Source organism: Colossoma macropomum, unplaced genomic scaffold (assembly GCF_904425465.1).
Source record: "Colossoma macropomum unplaced genomic scaffold, Colossoma_macropomum, whole genome shotgun sequence".
NCBI classification, from domain to species: domain Eukaryota; kingdom Metazoa; phylum Chordata; class Actinopteri; order Characiformes; family Serrasalmidae; genus Colossoma; species Colossoma macropomum.
This window is the reverse complement of record NW_023494800.1, coordinates 31,768,711-31,785,940: the sequence shown is the minus strand read 5'-3', so window position 1 is coordinate 31,785,940 and position 17,230 is coordinate 31,768,711. Positions and strand designations below refer to the sequence as shown.

The window sequence follows — 17,230 nt, the reverse complement described above, 5'->3', positions numbered from 1 at the left end:
GCGCTTAAATCAGCTTCAAGTACTTAACTGAGAACCTAAGGCGCGTCCACGACTTCACTAGAATAATCTGACCTACATGTCGAATCACACCACACATTTCTGCAAGTGCGTAGTGCGTACTAGCCTCACACAGCCTATGCAGATGCACATACACATAGATCACTACGCATTTCAGGGGTTTAACGAGATTAACTGTAGCAGCTGCTTATTTTACCTTACCTTGTTTGCAGTTTTCCTGTGAGGGCAAAACGTCCTCGACTCTGGACAATATTGGGAGATTAGGAAATCATTTGAGGCTAACCACATGTAGCAAGGCTAAGTTAACCTAGAATTCTTGGGTAGCCTTGTGTAGCAGTTGCTTGTCCGTGTAGCCAACATCGACCTGGCCACGTTGATGGCTGGATAAAATCGTGTCCACTGCTCCGAAGTGACGGTGGCACGCTGAATGTTTTTCTCCGAGAAATCGAAGTAAAAAGTAGCACTTGTCCAATTCACTCCAAAATAGGACACCTCTAAAGGCATATCATGGTATTCAAAAGAAGTGCGATGGCCGCCTGCGCAGTTCTTGGTTTACTTCCTAAAAATGTTGTTTCGAGACTTCGTACCAGCGACGAGTGTCGTTTGTAATCCAAACTACGGATCACACTATCTAGGTGAAAGAACCCGCTATAACGAGGTGCACTGCTAACTGGGTAGCTGGCACGCAAAGCTAACAACCTGAATTAGTAAAACCATGACGCATTTCAGTAGCAGCCCAGGTCCAATTTCGTATGCGACAATAAAGTCTTATTACATAATGTCTTCTCCCAAGATCAGACGAAATTATTTCCGTAATTACAATAACCTGAGTTATATGTTGCAAGCTAACTGGCTCATTTCTTTGGCAACCCTTTTCCTAAAACATTTTGCCCCGAGATTGCTCGCTTGCTCCCCCGCTCTCTCGAGCTCTCCCTCCTTTGCGATTGCACAGGCGTACACTGGGTCTTACAACAAACCTTACAACAAAAATAAGACCATACTTAAAACTCTTTTGGCGCCATATTAATGACGTACTAAAAATGTCCGTTGTCAGTGAACATCCAGAGAGCATGCACTTGACGTGCAAGATACACAACAAAACAAGCATTGTTTACGTACCTCTAAAGTTTGTTTTAACGAATGATAACCAAAAAGAACGTCAGCAGTTTCTCGAATCTGTAAATGGGGCGGTTCATCATACAGTAATCGTCCATTTTACAGTGAGCCCTATGGGGGGAGCCATCAGCAAAATAATTTTTTGCTAATATGACTGGGACGGTTCAGGTGAAACAACACAACTTCAGGACCAGCTTAATGTTGTTCGCCTAAACATCGTATTTGTGTTAACTTATGCCTTGCTCCTCATTCTTATTAAAGTTTTTCGTGATTTTGACCGAAATATTCCTTTGGCGGTTGAAAAGGACACGGTGAATAAGGCCTGCACACATATGCATCCTGCAGTGGCCAAATTATTAATCTAAATCGCTTATCCTCCTAGGTCGCGGGACAGTAAAGATGCTTCAATGCGTTTGTTTTGCATTGACAGCTCTATTTGGTAATGATAAGTTATATTTCCTGGACATTGGGAGTAGAAACTGCAACTTGCTAAGTCATATTCATAAGTGAAGTTAGTTGTGAAACTGAAGTAGAACCCTATCACGAACATCAAGCCTAAACATGTGCTTACACAGAGGAGAATTTCCCATTTTTCAAACTGAGAGTCACAAAATATTAACCTAGCTGCCCGTGTATTACAGAATACAAACGCTAGATGGAGATATAAAACATACTTGTCTTTGTAGACCTGGTACTATTGTGTTATTTGTTTAATAAAAAGTGTTGTTTAAAGGTTGAAGTCATGAATGCTGGCTGATTGATCTGAAATTTGGAGCTCACAAAAACTATATAAATACATAGCTGATCATAGTACTCATATGAATTATTTAATTCAAATAATATTTTACATATTCAGAAAGGCACTAAAGATCAGTATGATTGATTGATTGATTGATTGATTGATAAATAAATAAACAGAATTTATATGTTCTCATGTTATGGACCCTGAAAGCATATTCCCTGTTCAGCCATAATATACTTTCTGCCTTCATAAATGTAAGTATGAACCCCCACACATAGCCTGCCATACAATCCCCACACATAGCCTGCCATACAATGCCTAATTAGAATGCAAGCCTGTTTTAATAAAATACTGGTACAAGTACATTTTTGTTCAACAAGGTACAAGTACGAGTAAATGTACCCTCAAAGGTACTACATGGTCCTTAAGGTCTTATTATGTACCTGGGTTTTAAATGCACACTATATTCACTTTTCCTGGGGAAAGGGACATAATTGTACCTTTTTAAAACATAAATAGAGAAATAAAATAAAAACCCTGTTGTTGAAATGGGGTAAATGGGGAGTCGAAAAATAATTGCAACAGAATATGGTACAATTATGTTTCCTAACTAAAGATACTGCAGACGTACCCTTGAGGGTACCACCCCAGTGACAGCATTGCAGTTCACATATCACATATTCTCCTCTCTTCCTCTCTATTTTCTGTTGTACTGATTCATGAGTGAAAGGCTGGTCACAAATTTCATGTAGCAGTCTTTAATAAATCTCACATACATCAATGTAATCATGGCCTTCTCAACACTGCAAAAGTAGAATTTCCCCAAACCCTATATGTGTTAAATAAAAGGAATTACTTTAATTATTTACTTCAAGTAGCAGCAGATACCTTTGTGACAAACAAGTCTACATTGTCTAGAAAACAAGGACGAGAGAAAAGAAGCTCTTAAGTTGGAGCAAGTGCATAAATCAGTTACAACCTCAAGGTTTTTTTTTTTTTCAAAATGATAACAGTTCTTTTTATCAGTCAAGAAAGCAGATAGATCTAAACAATAGACAGTAGGCTACTGAGGTCTTAGCCAAGAAAATTGTTTACAACTTCCAACCTGAATTAAAAAAAAAAAGTTGTCACAGTATGTGAAATTTAAATAAAAACAGAAGACAGGGATTTGTAAATTTACTTTGACTTGTATTTAAACAAACACAGTACGAAGACAAGATAGTTAATGTTTTACCTTACCAACTTCATTTTTTCTTTTCTAAATATACAATCATTCTGAAATAGAGGCCTGCAACACAGTCCAAAAAGCTGAGACAGGGGTAATTTAAGACTATAAATGTTGTGAAATGTTCGAAATCCTCTATAGTAGGCAAAACAGTGATGCTTATGTTTAGAAGGAGCTTCCACGAAAGGCCTAGTCCTTTATGAGCGAGGAGACTTGAAATTAGAAAAAAAAAAAAAGCCTGTTATTATTCCAACAACAGAGGTGTAAAGAGTACTGAAAATCCCTACTGAAGTACAAGTACTGTTACTGTAGTGATAATTTACTCAAGTACAAGTAAAAGTATTAGTAAATAAAATTACTCAAGTAAGAGTATATAAGTAGTTCATTAGAAACTACTCAAGTACTGAGTAATTTTGTTACTTTTTCGTATTTCCGCTGTCACAACCTGAACATATTTCTGAGCTACTCGGCTACATCACTGGAAATAATCTGTACAGAAAAACACTAAAGCTAAAGTTCTGAGAGCTGAGACTGATCACAGTTCGCTCTGCTAGAGCACATCTACACACCTTTCTGTGAACTGTGTAAGGAACAAGGTTTACATTACACTGCATGCATTTCATGGTTTGATGATTATATAAAACTTAGTTTATCTGTTTCCAATAAAATGTTTTAGAATCGCTGAAAGACTGTCTGGAGGTTGTTACTGTTTAATTAAGTTCATTTAAAAGAAATAAACAGTTAAAATTCTGAGTATATCACACCTAGTGTGCTTAACTAATAATGTAATTTTAGTGATTTTAGAGTCCTGCTGCCGATCAGCTCCCTGGACTCTAGCTTACGTTAACAGGTGTGACCCTCTACAGACAGTAAACACATTCACAGCCTTCACACTGTATATTTTCACTGATATCTGTTCAGAACATTTACACCATTAAAATCAGCAGCAACAGCAAATTACCCAGCTTTGATTTTTACTGTAATATATTTCACTGGTAATCATACCAGTGCAAATAATACCACTTACTGCATACAGAATCAGACATTATTACTGCATTTCACAGTTAAACAGCTACACAGACTCTCACAGTTAAAGACAAACACCCAGACAGACAGAGAGAGAGAGAGAGAGAGAGAGAGAGAGAGAGACAGAGAGAGGAAGAGAGAGAGAGAGACAGACAGACAGAGAGAGGGAGAGAGACGAAACTCATTAGTAATACTGAATACAAACTGACCGACTCAGAGAAAATGAAGATTTTACTGGGAGAAAGGTTTAGCAGGACAATTCATTCAGAACTGCCACAAGATCAGAGAAGAAAATGTAACACAGCACATCTTCAGTTATGTAATTAATATTTCTAATTCCTGATGTTCCAAATGCATTACATTTTTCAAATGTACCTTGTTTGTTTTATTTTTTATCATTATTAATAGTAGTAATGGTAGTATTAATAGTAGTAATGGTAGTATTTTATTTTATTACTTTTGGCATGTCCATATTCATTCTGTGCTTATGTGTATTACCATATTTATATTTCAAACTTTATAGCTTTGTTTAAATTATTTGTCCATATGCACTTTTGATTAATTAATTTATTATTTTATTCATTATTTATTTCTATTAATTTGAATTTTAATAAAATTTAATTTAACATGTATTTACAGCTTTGGCAAAATAGGTGTCACATCCTGTCATGCCAATAAAGCATATTTTATTTGAGAGAGAGAGAGAAAGTTAGAGAGAGAGAAAGGAAAAGAGAGACAGAGGAAAAGAGAAAGAGAGAGGAAGAGAGTGGGGAAGGAAGAGAGAGACAGAGAGAGAGACAGAGAGAGGGAGGGATCAGATCAGGCCAGTCAGCTTAAAGAACGACAGCGTGACAGAATCCCTGTCCAGAGTTGATGAAAAACCGTATTAGACTGCATTTCTTGTCTCTCAGCCGTAAACGACCATTTATCTCCTAACAGCAGCTAAACTAGGCTGTATAAACGGATAAACTGCAGGCTGTGGGCGACACTAAAGTGTGTGAGAGGCATTTGTGATAAAATATACGCAGCAGATTTAATAAACAGTTTAATAAACAGAATCATTATAAAAGACAGAAGAAACCCGTAAACACGGTACCTGTTTAGCTCGGATCAGCTAGCTCGGCTAACGCTGCCTCAGGCTGGAGTCGAGCTGTGAGAGCGGATCTCAGCAGGTTTCGTGTTTGGCCGCTGATAATAACTCCGTTTTCTTTAGTTCAAGTTAAATGAACACGGATGACCGTTTGGACGCGGCCTGTTCCTCATGTGTGCTGGTTCAGTTCTCATCTGTCCTTTTCCACTAAACTGGTCATCTCTGTAAGTTAGTGTTTTTCCTGCCGGAGCTGCGGTTTTTTGATTGGTGAATCTTTCAGATTTAACCGCACGTCATTCTTACTGGTTTCTGAGCTGATTCGCTCATCATTTATTTTTACTCTGTAACGTGATGAAAATTAAAGTAGTGAAGTAAGAGTATTTCATTAAAAATGAACTCAAGTAAGAGTAAAAGTACTATGATTTAATTCTACTCCAAAAAGTACCGTTACAGGGAAAACTGTACTCAGTTACAGTAACGAGAGGAAATGTAATTCGTTACTTACACCTCTGTCCAACAACAAGCAAATTTCATTGGCTATTGCACGAATCCGTGCAGATTGAGACGTTGACCAGTATACACTACTAGATTAAGCTGGACCAGCATGGATGCATGCTGGTCTGTGCTGTTTTTTATTTTTTTCAGCATTAACATTTAACATTTTGGAAGCTGTATTCGAGCTGGTTAATCCCCCAGCCAGTAGGTGGCAGTAAAATGTAGTTGGACAATAAGTTACCAGTTCAGTGAGCGAATTTTACCTTTATTGTGGGCCCCGTCCGGTCAACGTGTGGACAAACCATGGCTGCGTCTGGGGATATAGAGCAATTTATTGAACAAAACAGGCATTTGTCAGATATTGTAGAGTCATTTCGTACAATTTCCGAGAGCGACAAACACTGGGAATCTAGGAGAGCTTTCATTTTTAGAAACATAAATGACTACGAAGACCCTCACTTGGATCATCTTCTTGCTTTGTCAATGGTGTGGGCAAACAATGTGTTTCTTGGTTGCCGGTGAGTACTGGTGTTTTTGCTAGTAGTTTCTGTTTTTTTCTTTCTATATTTATAGCCATATATTTCTAACAAAATTTATAATCATGGTGTAATGTTTATCGGATATGTTTTATGTCACCGAACTCCGCCAACCAGTTTCTCATAGAGAGTGATGCATAGCTTAGCTTTTCTTTTGCGGTTTGGGTGACATTTTAACGAACGCTTCTTTTTGAATAAAATACAATTTCTAGATCACGCCTATATCTGTGTACACGCAGTTGATTTCCTCCAAATCGTTTCAGTGCATTTAAATACATAATTTTATTGTTCACGTTAACTATAAATATTGCTTTGGAAAAAAAATAGTCAATCGCTCCATAACTACTGTGTCTAACATATACATATCTGATTATTGTGTTGTTTACTTTGAGTTTACTTTTACTATGTTGGTGGCCTTTTTCGATAAGGTAAATTAGGCTATCAAAATATTCTATCTATAGTTTTAATGTTGGTAGCAGTTTCTTGTAAGGTGATCTAGGCATTTAAAATATCCTAGCTCTAGTTTTATGCAGGAAGCTACCTGTAAATATATGCTATAGTAGGACTTTTAGACAGGATAGGAACGTAGCCAATGGGACAGGGGTGTCCAATCTTATCCACAAACTTGTGGCTGAAAGTTTTCTTTCCACCAAAGCAGGCTTCATTTGTTTGAAGACTGAGACCATTTTATTAAACACCGTAGAATCAGGTGTGCTCCTGCTTGCTCGGAAGGAATACCTACTGCAGATAAGATTGGACGCCTCTGCAATAGAACATGAGTAGAGAGACTAATAAGCAAAAGAAATAAAAAGAACAAGACATTGAATTTGGTCATTCCCCATGGGGGCAATCAGACCACAGTCTGGCCATATTTTGGGCAGCCGTGCTGTAAGTGTTGCTTTACACTGGGACATGCTCTGAAAACCATTCTGTGAAGATACTGACAGGCTAACAGGGCTGTCAATGCTGATTGGATCAAATCAAACCCATCTGCAGCTCAACATTGGAAGCAGTATGCAAAAGGAGTCAGAACCTCTTCTTTCTTTGTTGTACGCAGGTCGCAATTATATTCTTGTACCTCTTATAAACTCCAGTTATTACACATTGGTTTCAGCATTGTTGTGTAACAGTACTGTAGGTTTCATTTCAACATTTGGGCAGACACGCTGCTCAGACCACTTGACTCATCATATGATAGGCATGTGAAATATAATAAGCATTTTGTACTAAATATTAGCATTGAGTATATGTTACCTTAGGAATGTGCCAATAAACGGTTAAACTGTTGTTTTAACACAGAGAATCAGTCAGATACTTCAGTGTTCTTGGTTAACAAACTGCATTATAATAGTAAATATTTCTGATAAGTGGAGAAGTGATAGCATGTTTGTTTAAATATTAGTTATTTAAAGTGTTCAAGGTAAGAATGTTCAGAATATTGAATAACCGTTTATTGGCACATTCTTAATACTCACACTTTGACTCTCAAAAAAGTTCTAATTCATAGATTTACATGCACAGATCTATGGTCTCTAACACAGATGAGTGTAGCTGCTAGACAGAGGATTGACAGAAAGAAGTGCAATGACAAGGCTGTAATGGAACGTCTATCAACTTCAACAAATCAAATGTCATTAGAGTGAGAGTCAACTGAACATTTTAATGTGCGGTTGGCAGGACCATGTGCGGTTGGCAGGACCAACAGGAAGCTCAAAAATGGATTGGTCCAAAACCTGACACCTGGCAACCCTAGGTAGACATGCATAAATGTCATGCCAATGCAGAAGTACATTTTTTAGATTGCTTGAACTACTAAACTAGCTAGCTAACTTTCACTAACAATCTAGGCTATATCATTAGTCTTTATAATCCAGGGAAAAGCTACAGCCTGCAGTAGATCATAAGATGGCAGTGTCTTACATTATTACAAGGGATCTGCTTAATTTACCTTACTTTTAAAAAAATATTGACAGTCTTGAACATTACAAAAGTGGAACTGGCTCAGTTCGCTACATTAAAGGAACATGAAAGATGCTGATTGTTAATGATCCGCATTCCACATGCATCTTATGTGCACAGTGATGTAAAGACATGGTTGAAAATATGGGTTACACTAGGGATGTATCATTATTGATACTAGCCAATACTGTGCTCATTTAATTGTACTCAAGAGAATTCAGATACCAACATTCCGATACCCGCTGCCACCGTGTGACCATGGAAATCAAACACAAAGTCGCTTTAAACATTCTGCCTTTGCATATTCCAAGACCTACCCATCCTACAATGTGTTATTTTAGCCCGTTATCAAACACACAGGCACAACTCGACAAGAGCTAGAAAACAGGCAAAAGAGTCGACATTTCCTACCAACAAAGTCCGTATACGCTGACTTTACTCTGTTTGACTAAATACAATAGCGAGGTATAAACGTTAATACAGTGTGGTTTTGTATATAAATATATTTGTTAGCCCCCTTTTACCCTGTTCTTCAGTGGTCAGGACCCCCATGGACCCTCACAGTGCAGGTACCATTTGGGTGGTTCTCAGCACTGCAGTAACACTGATGTGGTGGTGGTGTGTTAGTGTGTGTTGCACTGGCACGAGTGGATCATATGTGTGTGCATCCCCCTGCCCCATTCAATGAGCAATATGTAATATATTTACTCTAGTAAATCATTAAATTACCATTATATGTCATTAGAAGTTAAGGAAACGTGCTAAGTGGAAATACTGGCTTCTCTGATAACAATGCTACAGCCTGTATGTTCTCCTTTGAAATTCACATTCTGGAGTGGAAAGTCCAATTTATTGGTGGTGGTCCGGCCCACTGCCCATTTGCCAGTACCATTTCAACACCCCAGACTGCCACATATGAAACCCATTGGCAGGCAAACACAGCATGCTGCAGCCATGGAAGTAAGCAAACAAACTGGATCCCAACGTAAAAAGGCTCGACATCCTCATAAAAAAAACAAAAACTCCATGATCAGAGACATAGTAAAACTTGAATAAATGGATTAGAAAGATGGAGACAGTTTAGAGCCCAGAAGGCCTTTAAGATGTATGTAGAGTTCGAGAATTTTCACTCTAAAATCTGTCTTGCTGGGTAGCATGCACTTGTGTTTCCTGCACTGGAAGCCGCTTCGGTGGTTATTTTAAGCGGTTTCTCTAGTCTTCTCTCGTATTTGGACTGCCAATAAGATCGGTTTCCGAAATCGGTTTCCAGGTCATATAGGAGAGGAGGAGAATCAGGCCCCAGCTTTTGCCTTCCATTGCATGCCACCGGAAGTAATCTGCTTGGGCATGAAAGAACCATTTGTGAGAAGCTCTCCAGTCACTTCCATTTATTACAGGCTGATTTCAGTCCAGTAATAAAGGCACATGTAAGCCATTTTAGATCACATCATGGCCCTGTCTTCTTCTACAGAGATTGGATCCACAGGCCTGTCAATCATTTTATAGCTTTCAAATAAACTATTTTTAGTGACTTTACAGATCATTATGTGATAAACCTGCTACTCCAAACACTACATTGTAATGTTTAAAGTAGAAGCTCCTCAACAACGTAAAGCATGGAGAGGTTTCAGTATATTATTATTATTATAATAATAATAATAATAATAATAATAAGACATGGTAAATGGTAGTTCTTAACAATTTTAAACAAAATTCAGTGTTTTGAAGTTAATTGATGCACCAAAAACAATGGAGACTGGCAAACACAGTACATACATTCATAAATGCAATTTTATTGCCTTTGTTTTTTCATAATTTTTTTGTGTACTTTTTTTTATTTGTGTATTTATTTGTGTTTATTTAGTAATATATGAATTTGAGTTATGCTTTGATTGTATAATGATAATAGTTCAAGCTTGTCAAATTATTATTACTATTTTTTAAATAATTCATTTTACAGTAATCAGAAAATGCAGAAAACTGCTTTATGTTTGCTGGATAACAGTTTGGGATTACAGCCACTGTTAGCAATGGCTTCTAGCTAGCAAAATATAAGGCAAAGTCTATCAAAGTCACACTATATGTACAAGTTCTGATTTCATTTTAAAACATAAATATTACAGAAATCACTAGCATGTTTTACAGAGACTGCTAGTTATAAGCAGCAGCAGCAAACACACATACAGCATTTTAGCTCTGTTTAAATGCTTTTATACTAGTCTTTGACAATATCACCACAAATCGTAACTAAACAACAAGACGAAAAGTGGTTGCAGGCTCTGTAAACGTAAATATTATCCTCTTGGTCTTAGATATGATTAATTATTCAGGATTTCTGTAAGACAATATGGCTATTTAATTAGTTTAATTAGTTAAGATAACTTAGAATCTTTTTGGGACAGAGACAGAATTTCTAATCTTTGAAATGGATTACCTTGCAATCTGCGTTGTGATGCTTTTCCCTTTTGAAATAGTGCAGCTCTCTCGCAGTGCTAACTAGAAACCATTGCTAACAGCGGTTATTATCCCAAACTGTTATCCGGCTAACTTAAAGCAGCTTTCTGCGTCACATTTAGCGAGTTTTATGTGTATGTCCTTAAAACAATCTTTAAAACTTCTCCTACATCAGCTCAGTATGAATAACTAACATTAGCTGGCACATTATGTAACACGGCATGGCTCTCCAGGAATAATGGTTTTAAGTGAACAGTGAACCGTGGATGTTATCTGAAGTACTTCTTCAAAAACTGTAAAGAAACTAAAAGAATGGCTATGTGCTGCTCATATAAAGCTGGGTTTCCGTAAACTGCTAATGGTAGCTAAATAGCACCTGTAGCCTGCTGGCCTATTATTAGCTATAAGATAGCTTAAACAAAGTCTTATCAAATAGACTTTACAAGTTTTGCTTTCCTTTTATGTTTTTTTTTGTTGGCATGCTGTAAGTTTGTCACAGAGACTGCTCCACATTAGCCAGCTGGTGCCAGCAGCTATTGAAAGCTCCCTTGTCTGGGAATAAAACTACAGTTAGCAATGGCTTCTAAGTAGCATAGCTAGCTAAATATAAACAAAGTCTATGAGAATTCACACTACATATACAAGTTCTGCTGTCATTTTATAACACAGATTGGAAGTTGCTGGCTTGTTGTACACAGACTGCTGTGAGCAGCTGCAGCACCAGGAAGGAGGCCAACCAACAATACAGCATTTTAGCTCTTTTTTTAAATCAGTGCTTCCATCCTCTTCTTATTCTCACTATTTCTCAGTGCACAGAAAATAACTATGGATGTTGCAGCTCAGTGCACTATGGTATACTACAGTAACATTTTGATATGGCTTCTGTGGTAGTTATATAAAGCTGAACAGTGTTTTACCCTTGGAAAAAGCAGCACAAAGAAAAATGCAGAAGCATTAGTGCAAGAAGTCTCTTACATGCATGGTTCCACCTATTTCATCACACACTCTTCCTGTCCACACGCCTGCCTTTTGACACATACACTGACCTTTTGTCATGCTCTTCAAACTTCTGAAACGTGTGACGGGAAAATTCGAACAAGAAGATGGTGAATAGGCAGAAGTGTCAATGTAACTGCTTCACCCTTTTAGGTGGAATAGGCAAATTCGGTTAAGAAGCTGACTTGAGCTTCTTCAAGCGAGTACTTTTCAGAGCAGTGGGCTTTTGTTTTTAGGATAACAGGCTTAGTCTTGGCTACTGTACATAGCCATCCATGCCTCTAAAAAAATCCACACGAGCTAGTTTATAGTTTGCAAACAATAAAAACATTGCAAACATATACATTAACCAATCAGCTAACAGTGTATGACTTGTTGCTTGTTATCAAAGTTTAACATTGCGCTGATTTGTGTTGGTTCAAACACAACCTGGCAGCCTGCCTGTCCTCGACAAAGACGTTATAAATGAAGAGAGAGGTCACTGGTTGAAATATGAATGGAAAAGCTCGTAATGCTCAACATGGCGTCTGTTTGAGGAGAAAGTCCCACCCTTCAATTAAGAGACAATCAGCTTGCTGGTTACGCCGTGAGCAGAGAAGGGTCAACGATGTTGTGGCATTAGCAGGGAAAGCCCTCTCATTGTGGAGATGGCAAGCGCAGTAGCCAGATCAACCCAATAAAGGTTTGTGCATTATTGAGCCAAATGCTACAAACAATTTTTGTCAGATTTTACCAGTGATTTTCAAAACTGTTTTTTGAACAGTAATTTGACCTATTTCAAGTATTTTGGTCTGTCCAGAGAGAGGAGAAATTGGCTGGCAGTACCTGAATATAGAACTTCAACATAAAAGTTCACTGTGCCAGAGAAATTACCTATTTTCTTGTGTTCCCCATTGCTGTTACAATGTCATTCTGTCAATGTGGTAGTTTATTCAGGGGTATCATAGGCCTACCCTTTGAAATGGGGATGGAATATTTGCATTTTTTTCTGTGAGTGCTGTCACTATATAATTGCTAATCCAAATCATTACACTCTCTGCCAAGCCCTCCAATCACTGCTCAGCAACCATCACTATCCGCCATTGCCTCAGTAACAGAGTTGGTAAGTAACGAAGTACAGCTACTTCGTTACTGTACTTAAGTAATTTTTTTAGGTATCTGTACTTTTTAGTTTTACTCACTATTTGTAGTATTTGGTTGATACACTATTCTAGCAGCTAACATTGTTAAAGTAAAATGTGCAAAAATGCAAGTCAGATATTCAACAACCATCTCCTTTGTTTTGTCCACATTCAGATATAGGTCGTTGACTTGCACCAGTCTGTCAGTCGTGGCACTTCCTCTCCGTATGCCGACTCGTCGTTCTTGCTGATGAGACCAACCGCAGTAGTGTCATCAGCAAACTTTATGATGTGGTTAGAACTGTGAACTGCTGCACAGTCGTGAGTCATCGAAGTGAACAGCAGTAGACTGAGTACACTGCCCTGGGGGGCTCCCGTGCTCAGTGTGATGGTGTTAAAGATGCTGCTCCCGATCCGGACTGACTGAGGTTTCTCAGTAAGAAAGTCTAGGATCCAATTGCAGAGGGAAGTGTTCAGGCCCAGCAGGCTCAGCTTTCCAATGAGATGCTGAGGAATTATGGTATTGAATGCTGAACTGAAGTCTGTGAACAGCATTCTAACAGAACACCAGACAACATTCCTGGCCGAGTTCTTAATAGCGTGTAACAGCAGGACTTTAAGGTGGAATGGAAATTTGATTAAGCTAACATCAGCCTCGAGAGCTGAAAACAAACGTTTAAAAGTTGTGGTCTGTTTTCTGCGAATTTGGTACTTACAGTGCTGTTTAATACATAAGCTGGCATGGACTTTGTGAAAATGTCAAAGTAAACATCCAACATTGCTTCAGTGCATGAAGTTATCACAGGTAAGTCCATGAATAGACCATAAACATGTTTCACGCCTGCCGTGGCAATATGCGTTTGTCTTGTTTTTGCAGTGATTAGGTTTTTAAAGATTACTGTGTCATTCTTCCTTGTCTTCGCACATCAGCTGTTTGATTTAGCTTTCATGTCGTCTTCATTGTGTCTCCCCGCTGTGGCAGTAACCTGTGTTTTGGATTCAATAGTTATTAGGTTTTAAATTAGTAAATCTTTAACTTGAAAATGCTGATGAATCGCTCCAAATTTTAAAAGTACTACGATTACTAGTACTTTTGCTTAAGTAAGGAACTTAACTGCCACCTCTGCCCAATAATTCAGTTCTTAACAGTGCCTGTCATGTTCATAAATAGCATAAGGACACCAAGGTCCTCTGTAGTTTCTGAAGTGTTTTATGAGATTCATTGTGGAAAAGTCAGACTGACTTTGACTTCTTGAGAAGTTCAGATATGCAGCACACACTCTATAGGCTAACATAGAACATGGCTATGATGTATAATTTGTTTTCATTTGAATCACTCGTTGCTAAATCAGCATGCTTTAGTCGTGTACCAGTAGCAGCTCAGTTTAGTCTACAGGCTCTGTAGTTGGGTTATATTAGCAATTAGATGTGTATTGACCAAAAATTAAATCCAGTTTAGTCACTGTTTCAGTTGTTACGCGCTTTCTTGTTATATGCACTGTTTGGCTGTGAGTCATACCTGTGTTCAATGGTGGTGGGAGAGAGGTGAGCAGGCAGGCAAGCAAAGGGGTAGGCTTGTAGGCAGGCAAACAGGCAAGTAAAGCAGTAGGCAGGCAGGCAGTGGTTTAATCAAAATTGCTTAAAGGTTCAAAGTAACCAAAAAGGTGGGTTTCTAAAGTGCAGATTCCAAATGTACAAAGTTTCCAAAATGACAAGTGAAGGTGAGTTTGTAGAAGGTTAAGCATTAAGCGATAAGCATAAGCGGTAAAAAACTGTTTGTTCCCAGCGTCTTCCATGTCTAAGCTATGAGGCTCTACCTGTGCCTAAGGAAGATGCCATCTTAACTGGTGGTTTATCATGTGGCAAGTGTCAAAATAAGAGTCTCAAGTGAAAGGCCACTAAATCTAAATCAAAATAAGCATCTCTCAAGGAAAATAAATTTAAACACAAATCTGGCTCCTGTAAGATGAGTTGATGAGAAGTTGTATTGTGTTGACTACTCATATTACAACAAGCGTGAGAAGGTTTGTTGTTAACTAGCATGCTGGTGGCAAAGTATCATTTGATATACATTTTAGGAAATTAAGAAATAGCAGGTATGAGTAGCTTTACTTCCTGTTAGCTGGGGTTTGGTAGAAACTTTTTTTCTTTCTTTTTAAGTAATCGGTAAAGACTAAGACAAAAAAATCTAAAGAAGAAACTTCTAGTTGGTCATTTTTTGGCAGTTTTATTTAGTATGTGATAGTCACTTTTTTGGTGGAATGAACATCACAATTTTGATCCTAGTATGCCTGTGGACTTTGCACATGTGAAAAATGAGCAATAACAGTGAGTGACTTTGCCACATAAATTAAAGAAGGTGATTGTAGTAGTATTTTTGCACTTAATTCAGATGTTTTTAGACATTTGTGTAACATCCAGGCATTTATGTGACACCACTGAATTTTTGAAAAACACATACATTAAAATACATACAGCAAATACTAGGGCTTAATTTCTCTTGGTACTGCTTTGCCATATTGGAGATGTCTTGATGTCTTGATTGAGCCCAGCTTGTCTAGATTCTCAACATCCAGATGAGAGTCCAGAAAATGTTTTTTAGTTAATTACATGTTACACCCCATAGTTCCTTTCATGTTTGTGATGTCAATAAGTAATATTTTGACTGAAAGATCAAAAGGATAAGTTATTAAGAATATGGGATCTGGTAGAGTGGGAGATTGACAACATGAACGTGCACCTGACAAATATGGAATCTATACGTGGAATCCGTGCCACAAAGTCTATTTTGAGACCAAAGTAAGGCCATAGCCAGTATTAGTATAGTGTTCCTAATAAAGTGCTTGATTAGTGTATATTTTGTATGCTTATTTCAAATATGCAATTCGTTTTGCTCCATCACCCACATAGTTCGAGATTTTGTATGTGCCCATACACTGACTGGCCATCATATTAGGAACACCTGCCTTGTGTTTGCACTCATTTTATCATCTCCATTTCTTCGTACAGTTGTACTTTGTAGTTCTGCAATCACAGACTGTAGTCCATCTGTTTCTCTGCACAGTTTTTTAGCCTCCTTTAACTCTGTTCTACAGTGTTCAGGACCACCACAGAGTACTTAGCCCAATATTTGGGTGGTGGATCATTCTCAAGACTGCAGTGACACTGACGTGGTATGTTAGTGGGTGTTGCACAGCAGTGTTGCTGGAGTTCTTAAACACCTCAGTGACACTGATGAAGGACTGGTGGATGACAAACTGTGCAGCAACAGATGAGCTATTGTCTCTGACTTTACATATACAAGGTGGACCAACATGGTAGGCATGTCTGAGTGGACAGTAAGTGGACACGGTGTTCAAAAACTCCAAAAACACTGCTGTGTCCGATCCATTTGTACCTCTGCAGCACACACCAAAATGCTACCACCATGTTAGTGTCACTTCAGTGCTGCCATTGATCCACCACCTAAAAAATACCTGCTCTGTAGAGTTCCTGTGAGGGTCCTGAATTACTGTTGTCTTTCTGTCAGCTCAAAGCAGTCTGGCCGTTTGCCGTTGACGTCTCTCATTAACAAGGCATTTCCATCCACAGAACTGTGCTCACATTTTTTTCCCCATTCTGATGGTTGATATGAACATTATCTGAAGCCGCTGGCCCATATCTGCATTCATGCCACAAAGGAATGGGAGGCCCAAACCAGTATTAGTGTAGTGTTCCTAATAAAGTGCTTGATGAGTGTATTTTGCTTGCTCATTTTGAAGATGCAGTCAGTTTTGCCTTTTGATTTTATGCACTGCACTACAGCTAGACGTTTGGCTGATGAGATAAGTGCATGCAAGAGTAGGTGTACAGGTGTTCCTAAGAAAGCACTTGCTAAGTGTATGATGCAAATTATTTTTCATGTTGACAAAAAGTGTGTTTTTCAGTGCAACTAGCCATTTGGAAGATGCAAGATTAGAATGGAGATTACTTATCAGAGGCTAAGGCAGAGATGCTGGATAATACATGTGCTTGTAGTTTAAATAGATGCAATAGCTTAATTTAGTAGAGAAAAAAGCAGCAGTTAAGCTTTAAGTATATTAAATGTCTTTCTTCACATGCTCACTATTTACTGTTTACATTGACTGTGAACATTGTTCCTTTGTCCATTTTATTTTAGGTACAGTCAAGACCTCCTAGACAGAGTGAAGGAGATGGCTAAAGGAATTGTAGTTGAAGATGCCCCTGTTTTTAAAACCCGAGATGAGATTGTCAAGAACCAGCAAAAGGTAGATTTTCTTGTCATATTTGCTCTGTAATGTCTAGGCTTGTTCCTTCTGCATCACAAAAAGCTGCTATGTTAAAACTAGAATTTTGTCAAGTATTTTGCATATACAAGGAACATTTCTTAGTGAGTGCACACATATATTACCTGTAACATACTAAAGAGACCACCCATATGTAGAGCTGAGC

The 17,230-nt window shown here is 38.1% G+C and overlaps 2 protein-coding genes across 4 annotated transcripts in view; one reads left to right on the top strand and one right to left on the bottom strand.

Annotated features, from left to right (window-relative positions):
• The window catches only part of jade2 (jade family PHD finger 2), a 115,042-nt gene extending 113,813 nt beyond the window's left edge, over positions 1 to 1,229 (bottom strand). For 2 of the 3 annotated variants that reach the window (XM_036587732.1, XM_036587735.1), the window contains exon 1: positions 220 to 1,129. In XM_036587732.1, the coding sequence (XP_036443625.1) occupies positions 220 to 306 (87 nt within the window). In that variant the 5' untranslated portion in view covers positions 307 to 1,129. The other variant, XM_036587733.1, reaches the window with a different exon arrangement.
• A 4,746-nt stretch (positions 1,230 to 5,975) lies between these two features.
• cdkn2aipnl (CDKN2A interacting protein N-terminal like) overlaps positions 5,976 to 17,230 on the top strand; it is a 14,886-nt gene continuing 3,631 nt past the window's right edge. Inside the window, exons 1-2 of the mRNA XM_036587693.1 lie at positions 5,976 to 6,230; positions 16,938 to 17,046. Coding sequence (XP_036443586.1) covers positions 6,016 to 6,230; positions 16,938 to 17,046 — 324 coding nt within the window. The 5' untranslated portion in view covers positions 5,976 to 6,015. The remainder of the gene's footprint in view (positions 6,231 to 16,937; positions 17,047 to 17,230) is intronic.